Source organism: Ailuropoda melanoleuca, chromosome 12 (assembly GCF_002007445.2).
Source record: "Ailuropoda melanoleuca isolate Jingjing chromosome 12, ASM200744v2, whole genome shotgun sequence".
Classification (NCBI taxonomy): Eukaryota; Metazoa; Chordata; class Mammalia; order Carnivora; family Ursidae; genus Ailuropoda; species Ailuropoda melanoleuca.
The window spans coordinates 8,746,115-8,761,712 of NC_048229.1; the positions used below are offsets into that span (position 1 = coordinate 8,746,115).

The 15,598-nt window shown below is 44.9% G+C and overlaps 1 protein-coding gene across 3 annotated transcripts in view; it reads right to left on the reverse strand.

Moving 5' to 3' along the window:
• Positions 1-2,254: 2,254 nt before the first annotated feature.
• The window catches only part of BRAP (BRCA1 associated protein), a 33,595-nt gene continuing 20,251 nt past the window's right edge, over positions 2,255-15,598 (reverse strand). The window contains exons 11-12 of one of the 3 annotated variants that reach the window (XM_034672721.1): positions 11,375-11,478; positions 2,255-2,644 (exon numbers count right to left, since the gene is read on the reverse strand). In XM_034672721.1, coding sequence (XP_034528612.1) covers positions 2,476-2,644; positions 11,375-11,478 — 273 coding nt within the window. In that variant the 3' untranslated portion in view covers positions 2,255-2,475. Of the gene's footprint in view, positions 2,645-6,726; positions 9,153-11,374; positions 11,479-15,598 lie in introns of those variants that run through there. The other 2 variants (XM_002913055.4, XM_019800374.2) reach the window with 2 other exon arrangements.

Here is a 15,598-nt window from a genome sequence, read left to right on the forward strand (position 1 = left end):
GCAAGATCTTGTAGGCCGAGGCAAGGCTTTGGATTTTACTCTAAGATCTGGGAAAATCAAGGATGGGCTTTCTAACTGTCATAAGTGGGGGTATCGAGAATGATTTGGAAGGGGGCAGGAGTAACGGTGGAAAGACCAGCAAGGAAGCCACTGCAACTGTCCAGGAGAGTGAAGACAGTGGCTTGGACAGAGTGGGTTCTGCAAAGATCTGGGAGGCCTGCCAACGGCTGGGGAGGGGAAAGAAGGCAGAGTCAAGGGTGATGCCCAGCTTCTGGCTTGAGTTCCTCGCTGGAAGAGGATGAGTCTTATTCTGAGACAAAAGACCTGAGGTGCAGGTAGAGCCAGATTTGTGGGGGAGAACGGAAGCGTTCCTTTCAAGCGCATTCAGGTAGCTGTGTGTGCGGCACCCCAACAGAGACGTTGAGCAAGCAGACGGTTCTGTGAATCTGGAGCTCAGAGCAGGGTCTAGGCCACAGTCCGCAACCTGGGGATGGGACTTCATGGCGTCGAGATGGGTCTTTCAAACCACAGGACCTGGTGAGCTCACCTAGAGAGAGAGGAAAAGGAAGAGGGAGGCTGGGATTTATTCCTGTGAACCCCTCTCCTTCAGAGGGCTGGTGGAGATGACCAGGAATGACTCATGACTGCTGGTGTGCAGAGAAACCGCAGCCTGGGGAGGCCAGGCTCGTCCCGGAGACCAGACAGGCCTTCAGGAGGACACGGCGTTTAGTCAGGTGGAGTGCAGGAATAGGAAATGGCCGGGGAAGGGAGCAGTTGTCAAGCTGTCAGAGGGAATGGAAGCAAAGACCTGCGTGTCAGTGTCCTAGGGTAACAAAGTACCACAAACTGGGGGGTTTAGAACAAATAGAAGTTGATTCTATTATAGTTCTGGAGGCTGGAAGTCTGAACCAAGACTTTTTTTGTACACAATCAAGCATGAAGGCATCTGTAACTACCCTACTTAATGCAGCCCTTCCCTCCTGCCCCCTGACACTATTCCTTCCTAGCACTTAACATTTTCTGAAATTTCATATAATTTCGTTTGTTTGTAAAGCAGCAAGGGCTGGGACTGTTGTATCCGCTTATAGACCCAGAATCCTGATGGAGTCTGGCACTTAGGAGGCCCTCAAGTAATGACTGAGAGAACAAATAAACCATATAGAAACAATATGCCTAGAAAACATTGGAAGAAACACCCCAAAGTGTTAATGGTTTCCTCTGTTGAGATAAGACCACTTTTACTTTTCCTCTCTAAATTTTCCTGCTTTAAAAATAAAACATCCTATTTTGGGGGGAGATGGAAATGTTCTCCATCTTGATTTGGGTGGTGATTACATGGACGTGGACAACTGAACACTTGAGACCTGAATTCTGTTATATGCTAATTATATCTCAAAAATAAAAAACATAGAAATAATATCTGTGTATATCCCAAAATACAGTGCTCTTGCAATTATCTTATAGCACTTAAAATATATAATTGTCAGTAGGGTAATAGGTATTGCATCTGTATTCTAAATTAAATTTGACTTGTTATAATATTAAAAAAAGAAGAAGAAAAAGGTTTTGGATGACCTTTACACGCGGACACACACAGACGAGTCTCTACCTGCCAGGTTAACACCGGTTTGTAACAGCCCCCGGGAGTTTATAAAAAATTTGTTCTAGACTTTCTGTCCACTTATTCTGTAATAAACTGAAGCCACAAGCTAAGCTGATCCTTCCAGAATCTTGTTTCCCGTTAGTCTGTTTATTCCTGTTTGCGCCTCTGGGGGCAGTAACTGAGTCTATGCTCTCAAAGAAAGGACTCCTTAGAGTCTAGATAGTTTTGTTCCAGAAGCAACTTTTCCAGCTGGGGAAGCACCCAGGCTTCCATGAAGCTCTATATAAAAGAACCGAGATGTCAGCTTAAATGGTTGGTGTGGACTGGGCCCCAAGCCTCCCTGGGGTGAAGGCGCCACAACAGGCAATCGGAATGAAGTGATTTCCCAAAGTCGGCTCTTGGGTGGAGGGGGGAAACCACTGGTGTGGTTTTCTTCCTCCTTCTTTATCAGCTCTGGCTCAGGCCCCGCTGGAGTGGGAGAGGAGACAGACGTTAGAAAGTTCCATGAGGAGCGGGGGAGGCTTGCAGAAGGTGGGTGTACGGGACCGTTTTACTCACACCAAAGTGGTCTCGTCAGTACTCTGCTCCTTTCCCAAAGCAACCACAAAATGGGGACTTGGAAGCTGTGCCCTTTCTGTCCCCACGTCCCAAGGGTAGAGGGGCTAGTCGAGCCGAGTGGCCAGGAGCCCAGATTTTGGACTCAGGTAATGCTGAGATTGAGCACTGCCCTTACCAGGGATCCACGATGCGACCTCAGCCAGTCCTGAGTTGTCTCCTGCTGGGCCTCGGTTTCTCGGTTTGTACCGCGGGGTAGCTCTACTTACCTCATGGGCTGGCGTGGAGGACTGAACGGAACAGTGCATGGAAAGTACTCAGCGTAAGAACTGTGGTTCGCGTAGCAGGAATTCAACAAATGTGAGCTTCAAGCCCTTGGAATCAGACCCGTCCAAACAGGGCAGAGCTTGCTCCCGCCGTGAACGCTCAGCATGTGGAGAATAGGTCTCTAATTCTGCGCTTCTAATTCTCCCTCGGCTTTGGGTCCTACAAAGAAAACAGAGGTTCTGGGTCTGCCTCTCTGGATTGCCTCCTTGGGGGTAACTGGTGCTGGAAAACGGGTCTCTCCTGGGGGATGTTCTTCTAGGTGGTTCCAAGTCAACTTGGGTTTACACAGGCTAACAGTAACTCAATCGGGCTTCTTAGCGTCAATTACCTCCCTTCTCACAAGAATGTTATCTCCGCAGGTGAAAAGAAAACTGTTTTTAAGAGTTCACCAAAAAGCCCTCTCCTGAGGAGGGCTCGGGCTGGGAGAGGAGAGAGGAGGGGCTAGGGGTAGGCTGTCTTTCTTGGGATTATTCTGGTTCTGAAAAACAGCGGAACATTCTTATTTATAAGAGTGAGGGGGAAGGGGGCCGCGGGGAGAGGAGAACCGAGCATAGAGGAAGAAAGTGAGAAGGGAGAGCTTTAGTGTTACTCTGGCCAAACAGAGCTAGGAATCTCGCCAAAGGGAGAGTGAACGATTGGCAGCAACTGAGAGATCCTGCATGGACTTTTCGGCAAAATTCTGGGCCGCAGCACGGGGCCTCCTCCACTGGGGCCAGGAGAGTTCTGGCAGCAGCCCCCGGCCCAGGCATGTTCCCACATAATTGAAGTCGAATGTGCTTGGGGGGAGGGTGGATGGAGGAGGCCTCTGAGCTCCCGGCTGCAGAACCTCAGCGTTCTACAGTTGGCCCTGTTGGGGAGCAAAGCCAGTTAGTGTCGATTTTCCTCGGCCTGGAAACAAATGCAATGAAGCTGTTTTCTGGAGGCATGCATTTTGAAAAGAGGATTTTAATTTTTTTTCCGCAAGGACAGGTGGGGCCAGGAGGTGGGGGCGGAGGGGGTTGTGACGTGGCTTTCCTACTGCTGTCTCTTCTGCAAACGGTTTTGGGCTCATAGTTTCCGTGTGAGCACAAACTCATCAGTTAGACTGTGTGAATGGGCATGGCCACGACTTAAGGCTAAGTCTTTCACAAAAGATAATTCCTGGAAAATGCTGCTGGAGGACCCTCTGGCTGTGTGTGATAAGTCACAGTTTGTTTGCTCTCCGCTGGAGTGTTTCCAGGAGAGCCGCTCTCTTGTTCCTCCTAAAATTTTCCATGGACTCTCCTTCACTTCTCGGTCCTTCTCTGTGATCTTGCTCTTCTGCCCCCGAAATGAGTTCGTGTTCCTTCTTTTCAGTGAGCACCAAAGTCTTTTGGGGCTAACCATTATGTTAGTGATGAAAGTGAACCGTCTAGTTTCTCACGTGGTGGAGACACATCATTCTTTTAATGGCACTTGACTGTGCCCAGCCCACTAGGGAAAGTCTGGACTCTTGGCCCATTGGGCCATACCCAAGGGATTGAGAATCTGCAATCACAAATCGATTTGGCTGAGGGGTCTTGGCGCACCCTTCCTGTTTAAATAAGGAAATGGACATAGAGGCAGATTTGGTCTGGGATCGACTGCTCCTTCCAGACAAAAGATGGTGAAAGACATCTCCACAGAGGCCAGGTCAGTAGTGTTTCTCGTATTCAGCATTTATGTTCCCCTTTTATCTTTCGGGAAGAATTTCACCATCAGTCGTATTCGAGGCTGGATCTGAAAGGAGTTTTGGGTCAGGGGATTTAGAACGCGGTCTGAAAAAAAAGCAAAGCTGCTTTAGTTCACTCAGTGCACTTGGTAATTAGCCTCGGAGTAACAAACGTTATCTGCCCCCTCGCAGCTCCGTGCCAAGTACCAAAACCACATTTTCCAGATGATTCCAGTGAGAAGTTTCTGACCTGAAGCAATTCGACATTGGGCCCCAAAGACTACAATCATCTTGTATAAAACAACAGATTGGTCATCTCTCCCTGGCCTTCTTTTGTGCAGTAAGAATGCAAAATCCAGATTAAGAACCGACTGCAGAGCCCTTCGTGCTCACCTAAGCTTCCAGAATTACAGTAGAGACTGCTCCATGTTCGTGAAAAGTATACTAGCTAAAATGATGCTGAGATAGTTTTGCTACTGGGAGTGCAGCTTTCAAAATGAATGTCTAACAGAACCTAATATTGTCAAGTGCCTGAGCATTCCGGGCAGGGCACGAGGCCCAGGGAGGCAGGGTAAAAAGGGTTACCAGGAAGTGGTAAATGGTTCGTTGTTTTTTTTTTTTAAAGATTTTATTTATTTATTTGACAGAGATAGAGACAGCCAGCAAGAGAGGGAACACAAGCAGGGGGAGTAGGAGAGGAAGGAGAAGGCTCCCAGCAGAGGAGCCTGATGCGAGGCTCGATCCCAGGACCCTGGGATCACGCCCTGAGCCGAAGGCAGACGCTTAACGACTGAGCCACCCAGGCGCCCCATAGAAGTGGTAAATGGTTACCATTACCTTTAAAAGATGAAGTCATAAAGGAGTTGATTATGACATTAATCAGGATAAAGAGGCCACAAGCTCTCCCCATACCTCCCCTCAATGAGGATAAGAAATAAAAGAAGCTTTATGTAACTTCCCTGAGGTCTCCTAATGTACCAATGCAAAAATGTGTGTTTGCTCCAGGCTGAGGGCAGTGCAATGTTGGGGGGTGGGTTGGGGAATGAACTTCACGTTGCACAGGATGAGACATTCGGCTTTGGCTCTAGGGGAGGGGAGGTTCCTGAAGGGAAAGGCTTTTCTCCCTATTACTACTTTACTCTTTCCTGTCACTTAAAAATGTTTAACTTTAAAAGCTACATCTTGGGGGGCCTGGGTGGCTCAGTAGGTGGTGTCTGGCTCTCGGTTTCGGCTCAGGTCATGAACTCAGGTCCTGGGAATCTGTTCATCAGGGAGTCTGCTTGAGGATTCACTCCCTGCCCCTCCCCCCCGCCTGCCCGCACGCTCTCTCGCAAATAAATCTTTAAAAAAAAAAAAAAAGCTACATCTGTTGGTGTAGACACTATGCAGATATTCTAGGACTCCTACTTCAAGAAGCTTCAAGACAGGGGCGCCTGGGTGGCATAGCGGTTAAGCGTCCGCCTTCGGCTCAGGGCGTGATCCCGGCGTTATGGGATCGAGCCCCACATCAGGCTCTTCCTCTATGAGCCTGCTCCTTCCTCTCCCACTCCCCCTGCTTGTGTTCCCTCTCTTGCTGGCTGTCTCTGTCGAATAAAGAAATTTTAAAAATCTTAAAAAAAAAAAAAAGAAACTTCAAGACAAGAATGAAAAGGGCTGGCCAGAAGCAGAAGCCTGTCAGAGGCTTGGTGGCTCTTGGTGGCCTCCTAAACTCGCTTAAGGTGAGAGCCAGGTCTTTGAGCAGTGTAGACATCCACCAGCACCATGAAGGAGCAGGAGCTGGGTCGTGAGAGACTCCAGAAAAACTTCCCTTCCACTGCCAAGAAAGAAATTAACGCAGCAGGATTCACTGCGGCAGTTAATTCAGCTTTATCCTGGAGAAGACGAAATCACTTTCCTCAAATGTGAGAGCAACTTTCCTTTTTTAGATAAGCCCATTGACTTCATCACGTGAGCCCGTCTGCCACCAGCCCAAGCAACGTGGCAGAGTGCACAGCAGCCAAATTTTAAGGATAGTATTTGTAACTTGTGTATCCCGACTGTATCAGGAGAGGAGTTTCCAAGCGATGACAGAAGGTTGTTCATTTGTGATTTGCCAAGCTCTCTACACTCTCCTGGCTGGCTGTTTCTCGTTTCCTAGCCCTCTGCTGAGGACAACGTCCCTGAGCAAGCGTCGAGCTGGGAATTGCTTCAGGGCTTTGTCTTTCCCAGTGTACCCTAACCAATCACATCTGGGACAGTTTCAAAGAAGAAACGATCTCAGCTGGCGATAGGGCCTGGGAAAAAGTCTCTGGTGTATAAATTGCTTTCCGTTTGCAAAAAGAGTTGTGTGCTGAGTCTCAGCCTATCCCAAGCCTCCAAATTCCAATAATTTTCCTTATTCTACTTTTCATTAGTTTGGGAAGTTGGAGCAAAGGGGTGGAGACATGAATAATCTAGCTGCTCACTCTACTGTTGAGGGGATGATTTTTAATGCATCTTTTCAATCCAAGGTCACTGACACTTTCTTAGGTTATAGATACAAGCTCCCAAGCAAATGTCAATCAGAGAGACACAAATTTCACACAGGGCAAAATCATTTCAAAGTTTGGTTATTTTAATGCAATTTCATTGTTCAAGGTAGTACGGATATATTAAGTGGTTCATTTCTATCCTGAAGAAAACACGAACAGTCTCTATCTTATGTAATTTTGTCAAATTCAAACATCACTCTTTGACCTTTTTCAAAAACATTTTCTTAATGTACCTTGATAAGATTCTTTATTTCTGGAAAAAAATTTTTAAACCTTCAAGTAGTTTGGAAACATTTGCCTATTTGCTCATTCCTCGGGGCACAGCCTTTCAGAGCACTTAGCCCACCTGTACTGAAGATCTCTGTTCTCCCAGCTGGTGGTAGGGCTGCTTGATGGAGGTGATCATGGGAAAATGAGGAGCGAGCAAGCTTTGTCAACTACTCAAACCTCCTAATTAGTATGCTACAATCCACCCCAGCTTCTGCAAGGTCAGACATGCAAGACAAGTACTTGGCCAAAAAAGCAGGATTCTAACTAGTGTAAAAATAGATTTTAAATAAAATAGAATCTCTATAGGAAAGAGAATTAGGTTATGCTTTACATTCCCGCTCTTGCTTTAAGATATCTGTATATATAAGTCCAAGGGGGACTTGTAGAGTTGGTCTGCCCTAAGTAAAAATTGAGAATGTCTGAGTACATTCGTTTTGCAAAGTTACAGGTAAGGTTTTTTGGGAAATGCTACAGCATATCCCACAAAAATGGATGGTGATTAACAATACAGTTTGTGTGCTAACAAGTAACACGTAAGACGTTTAGGCCAAAGGGGATGTATGAAGCCTAATCATAGGCTAAAAAACAATTCTAAAATGTGATCATTTGAAAACTCTGGCTAATTCTAAAGCAGAAAACAAACCCCATCATTTAATGGCACATCTTGTTAACCTATCCGGCCACCTCCTTTGGAAGCTTAAATTCCAACACGGGTCTTACTTTAAGTTTGCTTAATTACTGCATATTATGAATTACTTGACGTTAAGGTTTCTAGAGAAAGTACACAGCCCCTCTGTTGGCTCACAACAAGCATTGCATGACTGTTTTAAAAGGGCTCTGTTAAAATTCTCATTTTCGGATTTAAAAACAGCCTTTGGTTGTACCTTAAAAGCATCATTGAAAATCTGCCCAAGCTCCCTCTAGCCGCAACCTGAACATGCAGCCCGATCTTCTGTAAACATTCAGAAAATACTGATCCCAGCAAAATACACAATCAGCTAGTCAGAGGCCTCACTCTGCATCTTCACATGGATGATAAATCTGCCTGCTGATTCTTGCTAGATGCTAGGAAATCCACTCCGAGAGCTGGGCCTTGGAGCAACCCTTCGGCCTCCTCCTTACTTGAGGTTCACAAAGTGCTGTGGGGTCATCGAAAACAAAGCAGAAGCGCCACCATCTTCCCTACACTGGGTCAGCTCGGCCTGTGCGGGTTGTTTGTTTTTCCTGGCTAGCCCCGGAGCACGAGATGGCGGCTGGTGACAGGCTAGTGACTGAGGGTTTACGGGCCCAGCCTCTTTTCATGTGACCTTCAACCAATTCTTCAATTCCCGGATGCAGGGAGGGATGACAATGATACGAGACTAACACTAGGGAATTTTCATAAATCCTCAGTGGCCAGTGCAAACCTCTCTTTAAAGCAGCTGCTATGACCTTAGGTAACGTGACCTTTGAGGTTACCAAAAAAAAAAAAAAAAAAAAATCGATGTCTTGAATAGACCCCAGAACTGAATGTGAAATACACCGACTCAATAAATACAATGGAAGAATGCTCAGCAGAGCTGGGGCTTCTATCAAGTAGGAAGGCAAAATGGTCATTAGAGAATGTCTGAGGTTAGTGAACTATTACGGTGGAAAACAGCAGCCACCTTTTAAGACCCGGCCCATTTCCATCAGCTCTCCTCGCCACCGGCCCTATGGTTACTACAGCACACGCCAGCAAAGAAAAGATCCAAACAATGGCGGCTCCGTCCTCACTTGTACTTATTCAAGGTCCACCCTCACATGTAGCTGAAGCCCCAGCACACCCTTGCCGTGCCAGGGAAAACAGTCTCAGGGACTTCGATTTCCCAGACGTCACTTGCCCCTCTTGCTGCGGCCTTTCCTGGAGGGCAGCTTCCCACTGCCCCCCGAAGAGGGGGCGCTGGAGGCCGAGGCCATGGCGATGTTGATCTGTCCCTCCTGGATTTCCTGCCGGGTCTCAGCAGGCAGGTGGTTGATCTTCTGCTGAGCCTCCAGGTAGAACATGACGTCACGCAGCTGCTCCTGGATCTCGGTGATCTGCAGATCCTTCTGGTCGCAGGTCTCCTTCAACACTCTCTCCTCCTCCTTCAGTTTGTTCTGCAGGAGGACTTGGTTGGCTCGCAAACACTTGTTCATTTCCTGCTCCTCTTTGAGCTCTGTGGTGAGTTTGGCCACTTTCGTGTTTAGCTGAGTGCACCTTTTGCAAAACAAAGGAAGACAAAAGCATGTTTTTCATTTGCTGACACTGTCCCCTTTCTGCTCTGGGATTGAACAGAGGCGCTGTGATCTCAGAATCCATTGAGGGACTGGACTCCTCCCTCCTGCGGTGGAAGGAGACTGGTTTGCTGTCACTGCAACAGCTTTACAAAGCAAGGATTTTGCTCGAGTTAACAGTGTGGCTTTGGGACAATTTTTCTAAGCATCAGAAATTTTTCAATTGCAGAAACGATTCTGTGATTCGTGGTAAAACTCCTACTGCTTCTCTGTTTTGCAGTCTGTGGTTAAATAGGTGGCTTAGAGATAACAGCTAAGATAAACAAGTTATGAGGAATAGTGACATTCTCGGAGAGTCAAGTGCTCTGACCCCCCTGCGTTCGCTGGAGGAGAGTTTTCAAGAACAGGGAGTGCCCTATTCTTGATGCTCAATCTTACTCATAAGTAAAGAATTACAAATTAAAACACCATTTGAGATACCATTTTTATGTATCAGAATGCCAAAGAGCTCAGACGTGGGGAAAGCGGAAATTCCACGCATTGGCACTGGAGCGTGAGCTGCTACAAACTCCTTGGAAGTCAACTTGGCAATACCTATAAAGATCAAAATTTCACATTCCCTCTGTCACACCTATTAGAAATTTATCCTACAGATTATATCCTACAGAATGTATTTCAGACCACGCTGAAAGAAATCGGGAGAAAAATACTCATTGCAATAGAGTTTACAGTAGTCTAAGACCTGAGACAATTTAAACATCCATCAATAGGGAACTGGTTAAAAGTATTATGGGACCTCCAGACAATGGAATACTGTGCAGTCTTTATGAAGATCAAGATAGATCTAGATGTAGCAATATGAAAAAAAAAATCAAAACAGAGTATTTCACCAAACAGAATACCTAATTTTTTTTTTTTTTTTAGAAAAAAGATTATGTTTGTGAGATGTTAATATAGGTAGAGCAAGAGATCTGGAAGAGTAAATATCCGCTGGTACTATTCATTAATAATGGTAACCTCTAGATAGACAGCGTGATCTACAGGGTGGAAAAACCTTCCAGTTTTAACTCTTTCATATAGTTTGTTAGGGAGCTGAAAGTACAGGAGAATATTTTAATTTCTCTTAATGTCGTAGTGTTGTTTTTACAGAAGTTAAAAAAAAAAATCCTCTGGGCACCTGGCTGGCTCAGTCAGTAGGGCATGCAACTCTTGATTTCAGGGTTGTAAGTCTGAGCCCCCATGTTGGGTGCAGAGATTACTTACAAATAAAATATTTAAAAGAAAAGAAAACAAAACAAAAAAACTTTGGTGAAGAGTGTTGTGTGTGATGAAAAAATTTTGAAACAGAGAGTGGTGACAGTAGCAGGATGTTGTGAATGCCACTTAATGCCACTGAATTATACACGTACAGTTAAAATGACAAATTACGTTATATAGATTTTGCCACAACACAAAAAAAACAAAAACCAAAAACTCTTAACACCTACTTTTGACAAGGGGGAAAACCGGTGAAGGGTAAATGGAAACTCTTTGCACTATCTTGGTAGCCTCTGTAAATCTGAATTTCTTCCAGAATAAAGGTTTATTAAACAAAACAAAACAACAAAAAAATAAAAAATAACTTTTAAAGCTATCCTCCTTAAATTTATTTTTTATCCATTTGTCCAGAGGTAAAGAATCAGTTATTTTTCTGAGTATACGTAAACTAGAAAGGTAATTTCAATCAGCAGCAACTATCTTCCCATAGAACAGTAGTAGAGTACATTCTTGCCACTGTTCTTGAGCTTCTCGCTCCGTATTCAACAAGTCTGGCTAATTCCTCTCTAAGGCCAGAGTACACACCATCTCTGGCTTAGACAGTCACTCTACTAGCTGCCAGTTCTCAGCCACATGGCTCAGAGAAGCTGCAGCTTGGAGCACAAGGCAGTTGCTTTCTAGAGGCAAAAATGAAAGATATTCGCACATTCAATCAGCACAGACGTCAAGGGGAGAGCGCTGCATTCCACACGGCGTCCATCTGGCATGAAACGCTGTAGTTTTCAATAAATGGGAAGTCACAGTTAAGTTTGCTCTATATATAGGGGGACCCCTGAAAACCTAGTGATGGACACACTTGAAAAGTGTTTCCACCGGAATGAAGGAGATTACCTGTTTATGAGCCTGTTACAATGAAAGAGCTAATTAGAAGAGACCAATTACACCTACTTTCTTTCCACAGACTGCTTTTCTTTTAGGAGATCATTTAGTCTGTGCTCCAGATTATCACATTTCTCAATTGTTTCTTTAAATTTGGTCTTCATGTTGTTAATCTGGAAGAGCAAACAGAGGTCAGTTTCACTTCACAGAGGCATAGTTGAGTGGTCTCAGGGGCTCACTTCACCATTGACTCTTCAGTCACCTGTCTGTAACTTGGACAAACCAAACTAAGAAAAGGTGAGAAAATCATTTGAAAGAATTTCTGTAATGGAAATAAACATTTTGAGAAACCCTTTCTGCCCTACTGTTCCTCTGTCCCAGGGTGATCGGGAACCGCTGCGTGTCAAGCGGAAGACTCAGGAGTAAAGGAAGAGCTTCAGGCAGTAGAGCAGGAGACGGTCTGTCGGAGGCCAGACCAGAGCACCCTCTCATAACTCATCACTTTTTTTTTCCTCCTGAGATCACAGTCCAAAAACTGCTAACCAAATAATCTAACTAACTAATCTAATCCAAGAAAATGGTGATAACTGATTTTAACTGTTTGGGTCCCCCCCACCCAAAACTGTATTAATTTTCTCATGTACCACAAAGCCACGTGGAACATACGCGGTTCCTGTTTTGAGTTAATTTATAAGCGCAATATAGAAAGAATGAATTCATGTCACATTGTCTTAGAAACTGAAGAGAATTTTAAAATTCTAGCGTATTCTGCTTTGGAAACCAACAGTCTTTTGTAGTCCAGCTAAGCAGACGTTGGATTCACTCAGGTGTGACGATCCACACAACTGAGAAATGCCTCAGCTCTACTGGTTTTGTAAGGACACGGGGCGAAGTTGAGGTGGGAAGAAGTAGTGAGGCTGGGTGGACCATGAGGCAGTAGTAACAGGAACTGAAAGGGACTGAGAATTTAAATCCTACAGCCCACATACCAGCCAGGTGTTTTGTAAGCAGTATCTCCTTTGTATCTTGTAAGAAGCCGGAGACTTCGATGTGGCACAACCTTTTACAGAAACAGGCTTACAGAAAGGTGAGGCAATCTGCCCAAGGTCACCCAACGAGATAGAGCATGGTGGGTCCAGGACTGGACACCAAATCTGGGTCCAGAGCCAAGTTCTAAACCTCCCTGTACTACACTGCAGGCCACAGCTGTACAGAAAAGGGAAAATGACCCTTGGGCAGATGTTAACTCTCAGCAATGTCCATCATGTTAGGAAAAGGGCCACTGCTTTTAATACTTTCTTTTAAAAACTTGCCATATGGCCTAACAGATTTCTAACAGCACTGTTGTTTTTTTTTAATAAGAAAATAACTGTAGAAATTAACTTTATAGCCAACTTCTGTTAAGTTGGAAGAACACACAATTACAGGAAGATTCCTCTATGTCATAAAAATAAAAGTAGCTTCAAAATTGCTCTAATTCGGGGTGCTTGGGTGGCTCAGTTGGTTGACTGTCTGCCTCCGGCTCAGGTCATGGTTCCAGGGTCCTGGGATCGAGCCGCGAGTTGGGCTCCCTGCTCAGTGGGGAGCCTGCTTCTCCCTCTCCCTCTGCCTCTCCCCCTGCTCATGCTTGCTTGTGCTGTCAACTAAATAAATAAAATTCTAAAAAAAATTCTTTTTAAATTGTTCTAATTCTAGTTTGGTATTTATTTCCTCCTCAGTATTGTTTTAAAATAAAAGACATTAGATGCTTTACACATTTTCTCCTAAACTGACTCCTGTTACTTTAGGGAAATTGGAAAGGACAAAAATGACTATCAAAAGGAATCAAACTGCATATGTTTTGCTCACTGAAGATACTTAGGCCAAACACACTTAAGATGAAAAATAATCAAGTAACCCCAAAACGCTCTTTAATATTGCTATAGACAAATGTTACGATGGTTTAAATCAGTGCCTTCTTAAAACATTTCTGACCATGAGTCCGCAGTAAGAAACACTCAGTATAGGTATACACACACAACTGACACCAAGAGCTTCACAAAACAGTATTAAACGATAATGCGCTCTGACATTTTATATCCATCCTATCCTGTAAAATAAAAGGGCCAGCTGTGCTCCACCAAACTCATTTCACAATCCACAGCTGGAAAAATACTGATTTACATGGAGCTCCAGGTCCAATGAGAAAAGACGGATCTGTAGGGGAATTCACCTGTCCTGACTGCCTGCTCTATGTTCTTCCTACATGGCCCCACCAAGACAAGAACCTTCGAGAGGGCATGAGCTTCTACAGCAGACACTCACACGCTACAGTAATTGCACCACCTAAGGCATGGTGGGGGGTGGGGGCAGGAACAGTGTTGTAACATGTCCACAACGAGGCCCACGCACAAGAATCTCCGTGAGTGAAACGCATGGTCTGTTACTGTTTCTCTCTGTACACGCTCTCCTGCTGGAGGTGCCAACGGACAGAGGACCAGTCAAAAAGAAGGACAGTGGCAGGAATAAAAAGCCTGCATCATCCATTAACTTATGGATGAGCGACATTTGTTATTAGAAAACAAAACTTCCTTTTCAAGCCCTTCCAGCTTTTATATAGGGCTGCCCTGGCCTCCATCTTACCCCTACGTAAAAGGAAGCACAAGTTCCAGTGTTTAGCTTTCCTGCCCCTTGGCTTGCTTTTCATAGGCATTTGTTAGGGAATGCAGTTAATCCTAAAGAATCTTAAAAGGCGGAGAGGACCCTAAGCTTGGCTCTCAAGGGTCTGCGCGTAGCACTTTAGGCATATCCCCTGTGCAAAACCCGATCACTGAGGCTGTGTAGAGTTGCCAGCGTTCGTCCCTGGGACTTCATAACTTGACACCAAGTGGCAGCGACCCGTGCTCTGCCTCCTGAGTGCTGTCGGAGGCATGTCCTTCCCATCTGTACTCCAATCAAGCCCTATTCAGAACTAGTCCATCAAGTGACCCTGAGTGCCTCTGGAAAGGCACTTTCATCACTTGGAAGGTTCTTGTATGAACTACATCAAGAACTTTTAACTAAAGATCATGTTAAAGCTGGTGTTAAGCCTTAATTTTAGAAGCCTGATTTCTCCTCATTTGTAGGCATATCCAGGAACTGGGGCCAAAGGGCCTGGCATGTGTATAAGCCTGGCCCTGCCTGCTTAATTTCAGGGTAATCCTAGCTACCACACAGATGAGACCCAAGCCTGCCTCTGCAGTCCCTATCTGCAGGTCTAGTTATTGCTGGAGACTCACAAAGTTACTAAAATAATCATTTAAAAAAATTTAAAAGCCTGTATTTAAAACTAAGAGGATCAGTGAATTATGAACACTGTCCCTAGAACCTGAGAAAGGTTCTTGGAGCCCCCATTATACATGAACCCTCGGGAGCTCACCAGTTTCCAAACTCCCTTCTTTGGAACTGTCAGGGTTCCTTGCACAAGCTGGAGAAAATGGGAAAAGCAAGCGAGGCTCTGCGCCCTCCATCTGCATTTCCACTTTTTTCTTTCACCTGCTGGACTAGTGAATTGGCATCTTCTTTAAAGGATTTTGTTAAAATCCAAAAACTTCTGCCCTAAACAAGGAACCATGGGAACCACTGAAGCTCTCGGACCTCTGCCTCCATTTCTTCTCTGTGATTTCAAAGAGCTCTGCACCATCTTGCTGCCGCAAAAGCCCCCACGCAGCTCCTCAAAGCAGCTGTTCCCAAGCTGACAAACCAACTGGCTGACTCAAATTACAGGCCCTTGTGTACATACTTCTGTTTTTTTTAATGGAATTGCACAAGGCACTAGAAAACCTGATCGAAGTTAACAAATCTCTCCCCAATCAAAAGTACCAAAATACTCAAGTCTTTAAATCCAAGTCTTCTTTTTTTAGGGTATATAGCAGATACTTCGTTTCTTCCTCCTATTTAGAGTAATATCGAGCTCAGCATACAATTTTAATCCACTTGTCCTGATTTACTGATTCTAGGTGAGAATATATGTTGGCTTCCCTCTCCTTAAATAATGCTCAGTTGGCTGCACTTGCAACAGCATATTTTTGTCTCTTCCTTTTCCTCTTTTTGACTAATTTCATTCTTATTGTGGTCTAGAATTTCTTGTTGCCTGATACTGCCTTCAGGGGCTAAGTCTGTAATACAATGATGATTCATGTTTTTAACCACTTCTCTCTGGAATTCTGATCTAAAGTTAGATTACTGGCGTAAGCCAACTGATTCCAAATTCTTTTCTTTCTTCTCTCTGTGCATTGCATCCCCCCCGTCCTGTCCCGACTTTAGTGAGTTATA